Below are 18,536 nucleotides of genomic sequence, written 5' to 3'. Positions count from 1 at the left end.
ATAGCTGAAAACTGGAAAATGAACCGAAAATATTAGGTTTTGGGCCACTCTGTATCTAGCACAAGGAAATTTTGCATGCAAAAATTATTTCTAGACTTCTCTTATGTATCCAAACAATATATTAAGTAATTAAAACTGCAGTATATATTGCAAATGCCAGCACCCTCTTTTTCATGTCTATGTTGACTGAACTATTGCAGAAATATTCAATTTGCATTTCTATGAATAGATTGTGTGGATTATTAAATAATATACCAACAAATTTGGTATATGTGTTACCATAATTAATCATTATGACCTTAGATACAACATATTTCTTTCGCAGACTTTCCAGAGAGAAACAGTCATTGGTAATTATATTATTTGCAACTATATAATATTATAATGGATATTTTGATGTCCATAGTATATTTTTGCGTATGGACACAGATAGTGTTGTAAAAAATATGAGTTGTATTAAATAATGGAGTAAAGGCCTACTCCTTCATCTGTGACTTGGATCACCTATTTGTTGGTTAATACGATCTTCCTTTACCCAGTGTCTATATTTTGGAGGCCCTTTGTTTAGTGAAGAAATATCAATGTTTTTCACACGAGGTAATAATATACATTCTCATAATACGAGGAACAAACATTTGCTTAGAGATGAAATGTATCCAATTATACAACATTCTACCTGACTTCATAAAGGATATGAATGAATACGAGCTTGAATCTCAACTGAAAATTGATTTATCAGAGAATCTTTAATATTCAAAGGAAGAGTACATGGATTATTATGAATGATCAAACAACAGTATTCCCTATCGTGTATGTACCGATATTTGTCTTCTGTGTAGCATAGGTATGTCTAATTGAAGACTATTTGGATATTTTTTTTTAATCCCAGATATTAGGTGAGCAGTGGATGCTTATTGATCTATTTATCTATCTTAGCACTGTGTGAAAAAGAGAGAACAAGGATCGTAATAAACATGTTTTAGCAAAATTATAAATACGTTTATTATTACAAAATATACATACCGTACATAATAATATAGATAAGATACATAATAAATGTTGAAATATATAGTTTACCCAGTATCTTTACAAAATCACAATAGTATCCTCCATCTTATAGATGAAAAGATCAAATATTTATAAATATCCATCATAATGAATCACTTGAGAAGTTCATAACGATAGTTTTCATTTTATTTTACTGAAGCATCGATTGATGGAAAATATTGAGATCACTAGAATGAGCTAAATAGCTAATAAGATAAATTTCCTACTGTATTTACATTTTATAAGTTTGAAAAAATAATTGTCTTATGGTTCTGTTTTGGAAATAAAGACGGATCAATAAAAATGTAAATAGTAATATCAAGGAAAATATAAATACTAACTAGGTAGTGTTCTTTAGAATAATGCATAGCGGCAAGCTTGAAACTGCTGATTGTGTGATATGACTAGTCCATTTATTAATCTCTATTTCATTTTTAATAATAAAATTGAATTGAGGAATACCAAGGAATAATAATAATTGATAGTTTTATTTGTAATTCAGCAATCGTGTACGATAATCATCAAATACTTCTTCTTGTTATATATTCTTGTATAATATTATTATACTTCTATGTTAATTAAAACTCATGACATCATTGTTATTATTTAATTAAGGTGAAATTCTACAGAATAATTCAGAAATTTATGAAAAACATTATTGAAATCTATGTCGTTATCTAATATTGTTATAGAGAAAATTATATTATTGATATTTACATTTTTGTAATGAGACAATAGAATATTCTATGAAGATTGCCAAACAATTTATGTGTGATGTAAGAAATAATTTGAGACATTACCGATTGCACTATCAACGATTTTTTGTAAGATAATTAATGGACAAATAAGTTATCATACCTAAGGTTGGATAAGTGACATCACACAATCAATTCATGCAGCTTTGTATGTTGAATAAAGTGACGGAAGCCAGTGCTTAGGCCACGTACATACCAAAGATATCAACGCAACGGCAACTTTTGTTGCCTATAAATAACATACGCAGTTTACCGAGCCTGTGCACACCAAAACAACTGTGATTCAACGGTCACGTGACTGAGCAACTCAGGCAACTCCATTCACGACATGCTGTAAACTCGAGTCGCCAGCTGCTCTTGTCAAGTGAACACTGTCATGGCTTCTGAACAACTAGAAAACATTGGATTTGATCAATTTATTGAATGATTTCCTTGTTTATACGATCACACCATCAAGTCGTAAAGTAATAGAGTTGTGACTGACAAAGCATGCCAAGATGTGGCAGAGGAGTTCAAACTGCCAGGTTTTAGAGATAGATAATAAGGTAACAAATTTAAGATAACGACGTTTGCAAGACAAAAGGGCGTACCTAAACATTTTTGGAAATTGAGACACAATAAAACTTTTTTCATTTTCAACCTAAATTAAAATAGCCATTAGAAATAGACATTGAAATCAAATAATAAATAAGCCAGCAATCAGTATATAAATAATACTATAATGATTTGTAAAAGGTTACAAACATGTATGTAGTTTGTAACTTGTTTCAGCAGTATAGGGGTCAAGCATCATATAAAGCAACATTGCTATCCTGTAAAAGTTGAGAAACCTTTCGAGATATTCTTCCAATTTTTGTTAAGCATTCTGTGTAATATTGCTGTCATTATATGGATGCACACAACACCAAAAGATCAGTCCTTGCTCTTTCGTCTTCAGTCGAAAACCTTCCCCTATGATCAACCATTTCACAAATTGTAATGGAAATTACTGAGAAATTGCATTTTAGAGCATTTAATTGGGATTTTCGTTTAATAATAATTATCAACCATTTCATCAATATCCATCGTTTCGTTGTTTATATCCATCATATCGTCATCTTTCCTCCCACCAACTAGGGAGGGAAGTGTTTGAGGGTTAAGTGTAAGAGAGGACTGCGCCCTAACTTCGCCCTCCTAATTTTTTAATAAAGGCAGCTAATCAACCACTACTTTCTCATCTCAGCTTCTGTGTAAATCGCTGTCATTATATGGATGCACACAATAGCTTCTATGTGATTTTTTTGTTTATTAAGGACATATAGAAGAACTTCCTTCTCCTCAAACGAAGACATCTGTACAAGTGACTCGGTAACTGGTCAACTTGGGTTTCTTTGGTATGAACAAGCGATATGAACCTGAATTGAATCCAATTGACTGAATTGAGTTGACATCGGGAAAACTGTGACTGGGCAACTGATCAACTGGGGTATCTTTGGTATGAACACCAGAAAGAAACTGCAGTTGAGTTGCGGTTGCGTTGCTATGACTGGGCCTTAGTTGCGCATGTACTGGGCGATCTTGTGGAGTTGCTCGACTACGGCGGCCATGAGGGCGGTGACCGACTCATCGAGTAGGTTCTGCAAGTAGGTGCACGCCTCCTCGTCGCCCAGGTCCAGGCGCAGTTTGTCCTGCACCTTCCTCACCGCCTTGTCCGGCTCCAGGGCGATGTCCGGCACGTTCGCGTTCGCCATCAGCGAAAACAGGTTCAGGATCAGATTCGCGTGTCTATCAACACATCACAATAATTAAGCTAAGGTAGTAATGAAACACTAGAATATTGTCATAAAATATTACAAATTTATTGAAAAGTTACATACATGTTTCAACACCTATGGTGTCAACTTCAGTGTCCAGGTGACACTGTGTTAAAACATATATGTAACTAAATAAGCCAACCGGGCATGCCTGACTGCTGTATTCCTAATTATAACATTACGGCGCGTTAAGCTCTTGACTCAAATAGCTGGCAAAAACTCAGTTGGTTGATCAAATGTTATTGCTGTGTTTACTAGCAACATCGGGGACCGAGCTTCGCTCTGGAGTACAAAAGCAATTTATTACGAAAGAAGAAATTATCATATCATTCATACAGAAATGTTCTATCTAATCACAGTAAATTGAGATTAATTCCCAGAGGAATGCAAAAATTTCCCTCACAAAGGCCCAGTTGCACAAAAGCCGGTTAAATTTTAATCCTGATTAACTTCACGTGAACCAAATCTGAAATGACTATTTCAAAAAGATGGATCCACTGGAATTAATCAGGATTGAAAATAGCCCGGCTTTTTTGCAACCGGCACTAAGTACCTGATTGAATTATTACAAAAGTTCAACAGCTGAGTCATAATTTTGACACAGTCCCACACATGAACTCGCTCACTCACTTTCATCACCAACAGACGACGAAATAATTATTTCCCAGGGATGAGACCTAGTGCAATCGAATCTTTATATTATAAACCTACTATGTTCTGAATTTCGTGAGAATCGTTAGAGCCGTTTTCGAGATCCGGTGAAATACAAACATCTAAACAGAAGTTGCTTGTTCAATAGTATAGGATGTTGATGCTTTGGAAAGGGTCCAGGGATCAAGTTATGAGTCCGTCACTAACGTCGACTAGCAACATGGGATACACATATCATCATCTTGTGTTTCAAACTAGAATTTCTTGCCTTTCATCGTTTTGCATATACGGCTGGCCACTAACGGTAGGACATGCATGATACACATGTTGTCATGTATTGTTGTGTCATCACAGCGAAAGGCTTCGAGCAATTTTTTGTTGTTTATTTTTTCTTCGCTGCTCTATTCGAGGTTGAATCATTTTTCTATCATTATGATCTGTAATTTACCAGTGGTTTATTAATTGTTGAGTTTGTTTGTTATGTGGTGAAATTGGAATTATTTATTTTATGTTAGAAGCCTCTCGCTGATGACAAAACATGCATGATGAACATTTGTGTGTGCGCATGATAAACATGCATGTCCTACCGTTATTAGCCATTCTAAGGTTAATCCTAAAAAATCGACAAATGATAACAGCTTACCTTCGTAGATGCAAGAAAATGGTATAACACAGTTTTCTGAATTGGTGATAGTGTTCGGAGGAGACTCCACCCATCGCCTCGACCATCTCCTTGCTGAGCTTCATGGGGGGCGGCAGAGGGCGGGGGTCCCTGCCCAGGATGTAGCCGAAGTCGATGTGGAACAGTTTGCCGTCGTTCGTCAACAGTAGGTTGTCCAAGTGCCGATCACCAACGCCCAACAAGTACGTTATTATACAATAACCAGCTGCAAACCACATAGGTACAATAAAGCAAACTAAATACCATTTTTATGTTTAGTGTTAACTGTTAAGGTGTGTGATTTTTATGTATATTGACAGTGCCTTTACAATATTTTATCATGTGTCTTGGGCAATAAATGACATTTGATAGCTGTTAAGTCTAAATCAAGGTTGTATTTCTAATAATCCTTTATGAATATTATATTTAGTAGATTGTGCACATACTACCATAAAATAAGCGTAAAGGAAATTCGAAAGTGTATCCTTTCTCATTACATATTACATTCAGTACCTAGATAGTATTCATACTAACATAAAATAAGCATTTGGGAAAATGTATCCTTTCTCTACGATATTACATAAGATTATTCAATAGATAGTACACATACCACCCTAAAATAAACATAAAGGAAAGGCGAAAGTTCATCATTTCTCTATGATAATACACAATGTACGCTTATCCAGTAGATAGTATCATAGATAAACAATAGCTTGAGTAGATATCCCATGGTAAAGGGCGTTTATGTCGCAACTTTTACTTTTATAAGCCGATAGTCCACGTAGTTCTTTCCAGTGAAGCTGTGTGATGCTGGTAGTCTCTCATACTGTGCCGTTCATACACTCTCACCCCAACAAAACAGTAAAAACCGACAGTAATCGATAATAATCAGCTTGAGATAACAGTAAAAGCTGCGACATAAACACCCTATACCATGGAATATCTACTAACGCTATTGTTTATCTATGATAGTATAGATACTACCATGAAATATAAGCTTACAGAAAGTATCCTTTTTTATGATAATACATACGATTATTTAGTAAGTAGTACACATACTACTATAAAATACGCATACAGGAAAGCGTATCCTTTATCTATGACTAGCAGGTAACCCGTGCTCCGCAAGGGTCTATTTTAAGACTTGAAAACTTGACCGAGTGGAATCTTGAAGAGTTTGAAATAGGCCTAGAGCCATCCTCGGTTATTTAAAAATTTCAAGTTAATCCGTCTAATAGTTCAGACGTGATGATGCGTAAAACATTATTTTCCTATCTCTACGGCTGTAAGCCGTTTCTTTCTTTGATTATAATATAGATGATAATAATACTTGCGCAGGGTGCAGCATGAATTATCATGTCTTAATACATTCTGATTTGATTATATGAAAGATATGATTACAAATGGTAATATCGCAAATAATATTTTCCAAATAAAATGCTTTGCTAATTTCAGTTTATTCAATGCACTTATTATAATTAATATGTTGAGTAGGCTACTTACTTAATTAATTTTATTCTTAATTTTTATCATTGGATTCAAGATTGAACTAATTTTTAATTGTTCTGTATCAGGAGAGATTTGTCAAGTACATCAATAATTTAGATGTATTCGATAAATTTGAGTCTTAAAAATATAAATTAGAGGCTACAAAATATATGGGGCTTCCAATACAACAATCCAACTTACAATAGCGTCAGAGGAGCTACATTTTCGGCTGAGTATGTGTAGTAAAAATTATAGTACGGTAGTAGTTGTAAGAATTCTACTAACATTTCATAGAAGTATTAAATCATAATTTGTAGAGTTTCAGATCGTCCGTCTTCAAACTTTGGATGGATAACCATGTCCATGTGCCCTTCAATTAAAAATCGATTAAAATAAAAAATCGTGAACCTTATAAATAGCCTCTTCCAAAGAAGTGGTTTTCTGAAAACCCTGCATCAACCATATTATTGTAATCATAGAGCTAGTCGATTGTGCTTCAAATTTCTATCATTTTCATATTTTTAAAATTCATACTACAAAATTTTCAAACTTCAAGAATTGTCATTATAAAAGAACTGAGATTTATAAAAAATGAGATTTTTGCATGCTGCATCAATATGGTGATATTGAGGATTTTCACGAACGACCTTATACGCGGTTAAGGAATCCGATGCGAAAAAACCTTTGTAAAATTTGAGTATTTCAAATACCAAAAATGACAAATATATTTTGCGTTTTGAGCTGATCCATGAATCGTGAATGTCGTGAGTCGTGAATAGAGAGTAGGTACCTAATATCATAGATAAAGGATAAGCACTATAATATATTTCTTGTCTCTGCTAATATTGACAACCAGATGGAGCTTCCTTTTCAATATTCTGTATCGCGGTGAGCTTCCTTCCTCCTGTGTTTGCGCATCAGTCATGGCGTCATGGGTCGTTGACATCAACGGAGTGAAAGAGTGAAACGTAAAACTGCTTTGTTAGTTTTTAGGTTAGTTGATAAACCAGTTGAGTTAAAACGTCAACGAGTTAAATTCATCACATCAACAACAAAATTGAACTAATATTATTGATAAGACTCGAAAGCCGGGCTACCACAACAATGTCTACAACAGTCTTGTCTCTTCGCTGTTATACATGAATATTATAATGGACTACACCCCATAGCCTACAGTGAGTGTAAAACAACCCTCTTCAAAGACTCTGTCATCAACTCTACAGCATTATTTGATCCAGTTTCATACGTTACATATTGATGAAAGTTAACTTTTTCGCCAATCAGCCAATATCAGGTATACATTCTTTTCATTATACTTTATGATAGCAATCACTTGAAAGCGCGATTCCTAGTAGGCCTAGAACGTTTTCGGAAATATTAAATTAGAATAACCTATGTGTAATCGCAGGACTTGATACGGTAGTTGATCAATGATAATTTAAAAGCGCTTATTTTCAACTAATTCCTTTCCGAATAAAATTTTAGCATGGCAGAAAGAACGAACTCTAGTATATTATGGCATCACTTCCATAAGGATGAAGATACAGGTAAAGCAGTGTGTAATATTTGCGAGGACAGTATCAGTTATAAATCTACAACAGCCAATTTAAAAAGTCACTTGAAAAGAAAACACATTTCAACTTATTCCTCCTTGTTTCCATCGGATGAGTCGATAAACAAGTTACTTGAGAAGTCATCAAAACGTCGAGTAATAAAAAAACGAGAAATTCCAACTGGTTCCACAACGTTTTCATCAGAAGAGACGGGCAACAAAATAAGGAAAAATTCTAGCTCTTTATGGCATTATTTCTATAAAAATGATGAGACACGTAAAGCTGAGTGTAATATTTGTGAAGAGAGTATCAGTTTTAAATCTACAACTGCTAATTTGAAAAGTCACTTGAGAAGAAAGCATTTTTCAACTTATTCGACAATGATTTCATCTGAAGATTCAAGCGAAATCAGAATTAATGATCAGCAACCAAAAAATCGAAATTTTGAAGTCACCATGGAAATAAATGAAGATGATCACTTTAACATTCCAAAAGATGACGTTGAATACAGAGCTTCCTCTTCGGTGGTGACTCAGGATATTAAACCACGGTCAAGTGAGATGGACTTTTACGTTTCAAAGAAGAAGAGCTTGCAACAAAAGAAACAAATTGATGCTGATTTACTAGACATATTTATTGATGGATTCCATTCATTTTCATTGTTGGATGAACGAGCTTTTAAAAAATTTGTGCGATGGATTCCAGGATATAAACTTCCAACGAAAGAAATCCTTTCACATTCAATGTTGGATGAAGTTTATTTGAAAACGCTGGAAGCTGTGAGGGAACAAGTGAGTTGCGAGGTTGAGCAGATAACCATCACGTGCGACTTGTGGTCAACCAGAGCGTATGAATCTTTTATTGCAGTGACAGGCCATTACATAAATAAAGACTTTGAATCAAAAACCGTTCTACTAGGATGCCAGCAATTCGATGGTGAACACAACACTGGCTGGAATATTGCATCCGAATTGAGAAGCATCCTAGACCACTGGAATCTCAGGGACAAAGTAAACCTTGTTGTAAGTGAAAATGCAATTAACATTGGGATAGCTATCCAGGAACTGTTAGGGTACCAACATTTTGTCTGTTATGCCCACACACTTGATCGAATAGTAAGTGATGCTTTAGCTTTATTCAAAGATTCTCTGGACAAAGCTAAGATGATTGTGCAGCATTTTAGGAGAACTGCAGTTTCCTCCGAAAAACTCGACAAGTTTCAAACTGATCAAGATAAGATACCTAAAAAGTTGGTTCAACAAAAAGAGCTGAATTGGAATTCGACTTTCTCAATGCTGAGTAGCCTCGTTGAGCTAGAAGTGGCAGTGCGATCTACATTGGGTGTTGTAGAAGTAAATTTGCCAATTATAAGTGAAGAAGAATGGATTGCATTTTCGTCCCTCTGTCAAATTCTCAAGCCATTCGAAAGTGTTACAAGTCTCATGAGTGGAGAGAAATATCTGACTGGCAGTCTTGTTATTGTTACTACAAGGTGTCTAAAAGAATCGTGCAATAAAATGTTGGCAAAAAACAACTTGCCGTTCATAATCAAAGACATTGTTACAGCATTGAAATTTGGACTAGAAAACAGGTTTAAGAACATAGAACAAAGCAGTACTTTTGCTATTTGTACTTTTCTAGATCCAAGATTCAAGATGCAAGCTTTTTCAGATCAAAGAGAAGGGGAAAAAACTAAAGCAATAATCACGGAGCTTGTGGTACGAACAATTGAAAAATCCTATAGGTCTGAAGAGATGACAGAGGGAAACTCCACTACTTATGAAGAAGAAGACAACCTATGGACGATTTTAGATAATTTTGTGGAGAAAAATATAGCTCGTGTGACACCTCTATCGAAGGCTATCAAAGAGGTGGACATGTATCTGGCTGATGAAGTACTGCCAAGGAAAAATAAAACTGGAGAATGGAACTGTCCCTTGCAGTGGTGGAGAAACCATCGTCTCGTCTATCCCAATCTGGCTGAGCTCTACATTCAAAAGTGCAACATTGTCGCCACATCAGTCCCCTGCCAGAGAATGTTTTCAAAAACCGGAAATATCATTGCTGATAGAAGAACAAGACTGACCACAAAAAAAGTTGAAAAACTAATGTTTCTAAATGTAAATTTGAGCGATGCACGATTCAAGAATTATATGTAATTTACTTGTTGTGATTCTAATATTCAAACTAATTGTTAATGTTGCCATCAATAAGTAGACAGGTGCTCTCAAAAACTTCCTAGGTTTGGAACTAACCTAAAACTGTAAGTCTAACCATCTCTCATTGCCCAAGTACAAGTATTAAACTCAATATGGGCATCATAATATATTGAAAAAAATATATATATTGACAAAATTGCTATTATCATCCCACCGATCATAATCAATAATTTATTTATAGGGTTGGTTAAGATTATAGAAACAGATTAATATTTCTTCTACATGTATAGTTTGACAGTGGGTCAGGTTTCACTGGGGATCCTATTCGAAAAACTACTTTTCTGTCTCTTCAAAATTTTGCTTCACCAGTTTGGAACCGCCATTTTCAATCCAACTTCATTTTTCTTTGTGTAAAGGTGGTTATAATTTATTATTATGATACGTTATTTCAATACAGAATTTCAAGAGAAATGAATGGTGGAAACCGCACATCGATATTCAAACTGTATCAAAGTTATTCACATTTAGAGATACAATAAATCATAAAAAATGAGTATTAAAAATCTGACAAATCAAAATATGTTTTATTTAAAGTATTAAATATTATAGTCCAGTCAAATGGTCGTTTTTCAGGAAACAGCCCCGAAAGAATTTTTCTCGACGGTTCTATAATAGCAATTATACGAATCGCAAGTTTCTATCATGTATCTTACTCGTTTTAGAGATCTTGTATAACAGTAAAATCGCAGAAAAATGAGAAAATAAAAATAATCATTTTTTCAATTGGCTGTAACTTTTGAACGGTATTAATCAGAAAAACGATTTATGAGAAAAAAAAGTGGAGAAAATTCTCTACAAACTTGACTACTTTTTGGATTTGTAATCTGAAGTGGTTCACAAGATAAATTTGTGGTATTTTAATCATTTCCTCAGTCTTGCATATTCTAAATTGCGTATCTTGTGAATCACTTCAGATAAAAAATCCAAAAAGTAGTCAAGGTTGTAGAGAATTTTCTCCTCTTTTCGCTCCCATAAATCGTTTTTCTAATTTCAATACCGTTCAAAAGTTACAGTCAATTGAAAAAATGATTATTTTTATTTTCTCATTTTTTCTGCGATTTTACTGTTATTCAAGAGTCTCTAAAACGAGTAAGATACATGATAGAAATTTGCGATTGGTCTCAAATGAAAGAGAATTACATGCTCTATAAGCTACGTTGCCTTAAATCCATTTTGCATGACTGTTTATTATCGAAAAACTGTCAAGACTGAAAATGAGGAAAATATCGCAAATTTCTTGATTTTTTGAAACAAACTATCTTACTTCACTATTATATTTTCACAAAATTCATTTACCTCACATGAAAGAGGAGATTCCGTTCTTCAAATCAAGACCAAGTACCATTTTTTAACATTTCGGGTTACCGAGATACACAGCTTTGAATATAGAAATTGGTCATTTTTCTGTGTATTTAAATATGGGCTAAAATACACTAAAGGGGTTTTTTATATTTTTTCATCAAAATTCAGTTATGATACATAATTTTGAACCGCCTTGATGAGCTGAGAAGAATCAGCTGTAGTACGATCTGATCATTCTGTCAAAAGTTATAAGTGTTTAAAGTTTTGATCCTTGACGTATCCTTATGACGTACCCCTCCCCACCAACTAGGAAATACTGAAATTAAATGTTTCTAACGGGTGATTCTCATAGAAAATAACCCTCGTGAGATGATTTCAGCCGAAATATGTATTTTTTATAGGAAGGCCTTGAAAAGGTATTATAATGAAAAATTTGTATTTTGGCTGTAGGACATGATTTTCTATTTTTGGGTGTATTCCCCCTCCCCCCACTACTAAATTCGAAAATTCCTAAGGAATCCAGTTCAGAATGAATTGTTCTTTCACGTGATGTGTGGTTTTTTATCTATACTAGAAAAATACCCAACTTGTATAGGGTAGAAGTGGTAGTTTTGCATAATTTTGAAAACCTAAAAAATAGCCCTTTTTTGAAAATTCGTAGCTCCGGAACCAAAAATGGTAGAATCCTTCAAGATTTTAAAAATATTTTCGTCTAAAAAAACGGTTGAATATCTTGAACGGTTATTGAAATACAAGCGATATAGCAAAACCCTGAAAATTTTGGCGGCCATCTTGTTTCCGAGGTGTTTGCCTGTGATTTCGACTTATCATCAACACGATACTTATGCTAGACTTATCGAAAAAATTGAGACATTTTCCACGGCTATTACTCAAAAATGACCATGGAATGACATTTGCGCCCGGACTAGAAATTTATTCATATTTTTACTAGATTTCCTATGTACTAATTTATTTTTCATTTATGTATGATTTGATAATATCTTAGTGTGATTCACCACCATTCATTTTCTCTTGAAGTTATGTATCGTCATATGATCACCTTCCCAATTTAAAGAATGAAGTTTGATCCAAAATGGGGGATCAAAATCGAAAACCGAAAAAATTGGGTTTTTAATTCGAATAGGATCTTCAGTTTGTTTATATGATTATTTCAATCAGGTCAATTTATAGTCTATTGTATTTGTTGTACCTGTGCAACTTATTGTATGTTTCTTCAATGTGGATTGTGACTTGGCTATGTCTAACTTCTATGTTCAACTGGCCCAACAAAAACTTGAAACAATGTAACCTACTGTCAAATTATCCTTGTAAAAGAACTATGGAGCTGTTTCCATAATTTCCAACTACCTGTATAAAATTTATCCAACTCAACAGTGCACCTCTATTTATTTCCCAAGGCACCATAATATAATAATGTATAATAAAAGGCAACATTCAATAACTACTAATAGTTATAGTTCATTCTGACTACTATACAACATAGTATATTTGATATTATTTTTTAGAATAAACACTATATCAGTATTAATTGTGTAATTGATTATAAATAAATTGATTACTATTGTGAAAGCCTAAGTGTCAATTAGTGTCTATAAGCCTGAATCCTAAGTAGTTCAATTAGCTGTGGAACCTGCAGGGCAGCATAGCAATGAAGGTATCAATAGAAAATAATTATTTACCCATTTTTATGATGATATTAATGTACCCTACATTGATAAAGAAGTTGTAGTAATGTGACAGACATCTCCAGTTGGATGGCAATATTGCACAACTAGGTTCATTCACCTGATCCGCCCGAGTTGATTGCAGTGAGAAGCAAGAAAACTTAGTGCCGGTTGCACAACAGCCGGTTACATTTTAACCGTGATTAATTCCACGAGAACAAACCACAGAAGGCGTTTTTTAAAAGACTGCTCTGATTGGTTCTCGTGAAATTAATCACGGTTAAAATTTAACCGGCTGTTGTGCAACCGGGCCTTGTAGGTTAAAATACACAGCCTCCTCCAATAGAATGCCATGCACTAGGAAGAATTACAACGTTGCGGAGTAGTGCTGTCAACTGGTCTGCACAGTGTTGAAAGCAGTAAAAAGTTAAGAGAAATAATTGAAGAATAATTGCGTTATTGATTGCATGCAACACAATCTAGCCAGCTGACAGTTGATTGATTTGAATAATTCTATAGACAGTACTGGTTGAGAGGGAAGAAGCACTGGCGTTATTGACCGAACGTAGTGAGGTCTATGTTTTAACTCTGATTTTCTTTTGTCTGTCTGTATGTAACGCGATTACGGCCAAACGTGTTGATAGAATTCGATGAGATTTGACAGGAATATTCCATTTTCAACTGCGCGTCGATGTATACACAAGGTTTTTTTTGAAATTTTGCATTTTAAGGATAATATGAAAAGGAATTCCTCCATACTCTGATATCACTTTATATACACCATATATAATATATAAAGTGATATCAGAGTATGGAGGAATTCCTTTTCATATTATCCTTAAAATGCAAAATTTCAAAAAAAACCTTGTGTATACATCGACGCGCAGTTGAAAATGGAATATTCCTGTCAAATCTCATATATATATATTATATATATATATATATATATATATATATAATATATATATATATATATATATATAATCTACTTTGAAGATAGAATTATTAATAATCAATCAGCTAACAAGTGAATTGATTATTCATTGCATGTATTACACAGATGTCTGGGCGTGTCTATTTCTATAAGGTAGGGTTTCAATATTTTTCATGATGCGTGCCCATCGGTATCAATATTCTCACATTTGAAAAATAAATGTAATAGCTGATTGAAAATAAAATAAAAAATGGTTAAGTGAACTAAATAATGCTGAAGAAATTATAATATTCTTGATTAAATAAAAAATAATTTTAAAATAGTTGAGAAATATTTTTATCAGATTGAAAGATTATCACGGAACTGGATAAATTATCATATGGGATACAAATTCAAACGTGAACTGAGTTTTGTTAGGTATATAAGTGAGTTTTTGATCTTGGAGAAAACAACAGTTTTAAGAGTAAAATTATGATTCAACTGAATCAACTAGATCAGGTGACATCAGATACTTGTCGATGAGAAAACTGCGTGAGGTCTACTGTTCACAGAACTACTAGTTTACAGGTAATGCTGAAACTTGAAAGTGAATCTTACTAACAAGATTATTCCTCTATACCATTGCTTTACTTGCCAGAGTTGTCCATTTCTTGGCATGACATTTTTTATCAGAGGAGGCTGTGATACAATGCAATATGAACCTCCTTGAATGCAACTGGAGATTGCTTTGCTAATATATATTATATACTTCAGACACTAAAAACCATCTACATTAGTTGAATCTACATAATTCACTATTAATTCAACATAAACTTTTCCAGATGAGAATTACTGAGTTATTGCAATTATTCAAAATCCAAATGCTAATTTGGATTTTCGCTTAATAATAGTTATAAATTTTTCTTATGACCTGAGTGCGCTGTTTGAAACATAATTTCAAACTGGAAAGTTTTGCCAAAAAAAGTTCAGATACTTCGAAAGTTGTTGGTCAACACAACCATCTATAGTGAGGTCCACGTTATAATGACAGTGGATAAAGATAGAAGAATAGCGATGCCGATTCTCTGCATTAATTAATCATATTTCTACACTGTCAAAAACATAATTGGCACCGTTGTGGACCTGGAAAAGGATAGTACCACCGGCATTGTCGAATAGTAGACAAGGATAGCAAAACCAAAGTTGATCAAATACTGTCATTATAACGTGGACCTCACTATAGTTAAATTATTGACCGAGCGAAGTGAGGTCTAAGATTCATTGACCGAGCGAAGTGAGGTCTAAGATTCAAGTCGACGGTTTGGCATTTCTCTTAATGTTTATATGTTGCGCATTTACTGCGTAACGCGGTAATAGATTTTCATGAAATTTGACAGATATGCTCATTTTTTAATTGCGCGTCGACGTATATACAAGGTTTTTGGAAATTTTGTATTTCAAGGATAATATAAAAGGAAAAAAGAGCCTCCTTCATACGCCAATATTAGAGTTAAAATCAGACTATAGAATTATTCATCATAAATCAGCTGACAAATGATTACACAGATGTGTGGAGAAGCCAGTCTATTGCTGTATTTCCATATAAGGTCTATAGTTCCAATCAGGTACTTGTGGAAGAGAATACTGCGTGAGGTCTACTTTTCACAGAACTACTAGTAGTATGAGTTGAAGGTTCAAGATAGGTCTTTGGAGCGTTAAATGTTTCACTTATTTAGAATATAGTCAACGATAGAATTATCGTGAAAGCCCATATTTATTATGTGAAACTGGATCATAGTATAGCTCCACTGTATATTAATATTCATATATTCCAGTAAATATAATATGGTCATTGAGTGTTGGGAAGGGAAAAGTGATTTTTAACTCAAGTTGAAATGAATATTTCAAATGAAAAATATTCAGATAGTTCAAAAATGACATTGAACATTCCTTGAAAAGTTCACAATATGAAATGATTGGTAATTGAAAACTTACCGCAGCTTTTCACATAGGTGTCCATAATTTCTGAAGTTATGCCGTAGGGTCCTGTGGCACTGGGATGGTGTTTCCTGAAGAAATTCTGAATTGTGTGTTCAGTTGCAAGAACTTCAGTGATTGGAAGTGACTGAATGAACTGAACAAATCCTGCAAAACCCCGAACATTATTAGAAATATCTTAAGTTACTGTTGATCTCTTTTACTATCACACATTTAAATACGAAAAAATATCCAGATTTTAGTTAAATACAAAAAAATTCTAAGCTCAATACAATAATAGCATCTCATAGCTATTTTGCATCATTGTGAGGTTCAATTTACAGCAGTGCCTGAAGAGTTTCTAACCAAATACCGGGTGGTGCAAAACAACAATGTGAAACCGTATTATGAAAAATATATGCTTTCTTGCCAGTTGTAATTTACATAGGAATCGACCTGGTACATCAGGCTGAGTACTGGTACATTATGGATATCCAATACCCATACAACTCATTTTAAGCGGTCTAGATCTGATCTAGACGCCAACTTCTGTACTTGAAATTTTGGTTTGAAAGTTAATAATTCAACTCATTAAACCTTGAGCCTAATTCACAAAATACTCTCACCCCAACAACACAGTAATAATAGACAGTTATCGGCTTCAGTTAACAGAAAATCGGGTTGAAATTTGGAACATACACGACCTATGCCATGGAATATCTTCTTATACTATCCTTTCTCTATGGTAGTGCCATAATATGCTATCTTTTCCCTATGGTAGTACCAACCTGTCTTGGTGCTAGTCGCCAGCACCCTGTACGGTGTAAGCTTGAGATCGAGGTTCTCACTGCGCAGGAGCTTATCCATAAGAGTGATGAATTGCAGCACGAGTTGGTCCTGCCTCAAGTCGTCTCCATTCTTGAATATTGCCACATACTCCTCTCCTTCCGTTGTAAGGAACGTTAGACGTGATGGCATCATGGCTGACTTGAAAAGTGTAGCTCTGCAATACAAAACAAAAGCACCCATTAACACATTACAAATTTTAGTAGTGATTGTGTATTAGTATAATGGTCGATATCACAATGGATAAACCACTATGGTGATTTATTGTTATCATATATACTCTAATTGAAGTAGCTTCTGAGTTTGAATATATTGGATTCCATATCTTATACGTGTCAAACCAAAGAAGTTGTATCAAATAAAGTGTAATGTTTGACAAATTAATACAGTTAAGATCATTTCCGCTCAAAACTAATGTTGATATGTGGTATTCATTTATTGATCCACATATCTGAACCAAAGATCACAAATCTGATTAAAAATTCTGATCCACAGAACAGAAGAAACGTTGAACTTGACCTTTCCGCTAAAATATGTATTCTCGCCATTATTTTGAAACCATCAGTCCAAATTTAGATGATCAAGTATAACTAAAACAGTTTGTTTCAATCAAAGATTAATATCCTCAGTGATAGAAATAATTGAATTACATACGACAAAATATCAATTCTATTCAATGTGTAGGGGTTAAAGATTACACTACTTTCAAATAATGCAGACGATTGCTTTGAGATTAATTCTGAAACCAGAATGGTCGTTTTCACACTTTCACACAGAAATATCCTCCGATTGGTTCGAGATTGGCCGTTCTCACACTTACCGATTGTCAGCCCTCGACCGACTCATAAAATGTCCTTCCGATTGGCAAGTTCTCACCAGTACCTGCTGGATTCTCAGCCAATCGGAGGACATTCCGGGTGCCGTAACGATGAATTTCAGCCGACAATCGGTAATGTTTAAAACGGCCAGTGGTAATGAAAATTTTTAAATTCTATGAGAAAACTTTTACATTCTTATAGTTGTAAAAAATAATAATTGACCGAGCGAAGTGAGGTCTAAGATTCAAGTCGACGGTTTGGCATTTCTCTTAATGTTTATATGTTGCGCATTTACTGCGTAACGCGGTAATAGATTTTCATGAAATTTTACAGGCATGTTCCTTTTTAAATTGCGCGTCGACGTATATACAAGGTTTTTGGAAGTTTTGCATTTCAAGGATAATATAAAAGGAAAAAGGAGCCTCCTTCATACGTCAATATTGGAGTGAAAATCAGACTATAGAATTATTCATCATAAATCAGCTGTCGAGTTGACTATAAATTGCATGCCATGACGCATGCAATTCAATATCTCAATGTAACTTGGTAAAAAATTAGCAGCTGTGTAGACTATAAATTGCATGCCTCATTGAATGCAATTTTTATGCACTATTAAATAGGATGCAAAGAACTTATAACAGCTCGTCTGGGCTCCTAGATGTCTTCTGGTTTTCTCGCGCTAAATTCCGGAAAGCGTTATTTGATAATTAAATCTTGTGTAAGCATGATCTGATCAAATAAATAGTTAGTGTATCAGTGTGGATGTGCTTATGGTTTGGGACGTCGTTATAACTGCGCGAGGTCTACTGTTCACAGAACTACTAGTAT

General features: G+C 34.2%; 1 protein-coding gene across 2 annotated transcripts in view; it reads right to left on the bottom strand.

The window, feature by feature from the left end:
• Positions 1-977: 977 nt before the first annotated feature.
• LOC111059026 (phosphatidylinositol 3-kinase catalytic subunit type 3) overlaps positions 978-18,536 on the bottom strand; it is a 33,030-nt gene continuing 15,471 nt past the window's right edge. Inside the window, exons 14-17 of one of the 2 annotated variants that reach the window (XM_039443688.1) lie at positions 16,833-17,047; positions 16,063-16,212; positions 4,890-5,133; positions 978-3,566 (exon numbers count right to left, since the gene is read on the bottom strand). In XM_039443688.1, coding sequence (XP_039299622.1) covers positions 3,335-3,566; positions 4,890-5,133; positions 16,063-16,212; positions 16,833-17,047 — 841 coding nt within the window. In that variant the 3' untranslated portion in view covers positions 978-3,334. The remainder of the gene's footprint in view (positions 3,567-4,889; positions 5,134-16,062; positions 16,213-16,832; positions 17,048-18,536) is intronic. The other variant, XM_039443692.1, reaches the window with a different exon arrangement.

The sequence above is a fragment of the Nilaparvata lugens genome, chromosome 1 (genome assembly GCF_014356525.2).
Source record: "Nilaparvata lugens isolate BPH chromosome 1, ASM1435652v1, whole genome shotgun sequence".
NCBI classification, from domain to species: domain Eukaryota; kingdom Metazoa; phylum Arthropoda; class Insecta; order Hemiptera; family Delphacidae; genus Nilaparvata; species Nilaparvata lugens.
The sequence above is the reverse complement of the archived record's forward strand: the minus strand, read 5'-3'. Positions and strand labels throughout refer to the sequence as shown.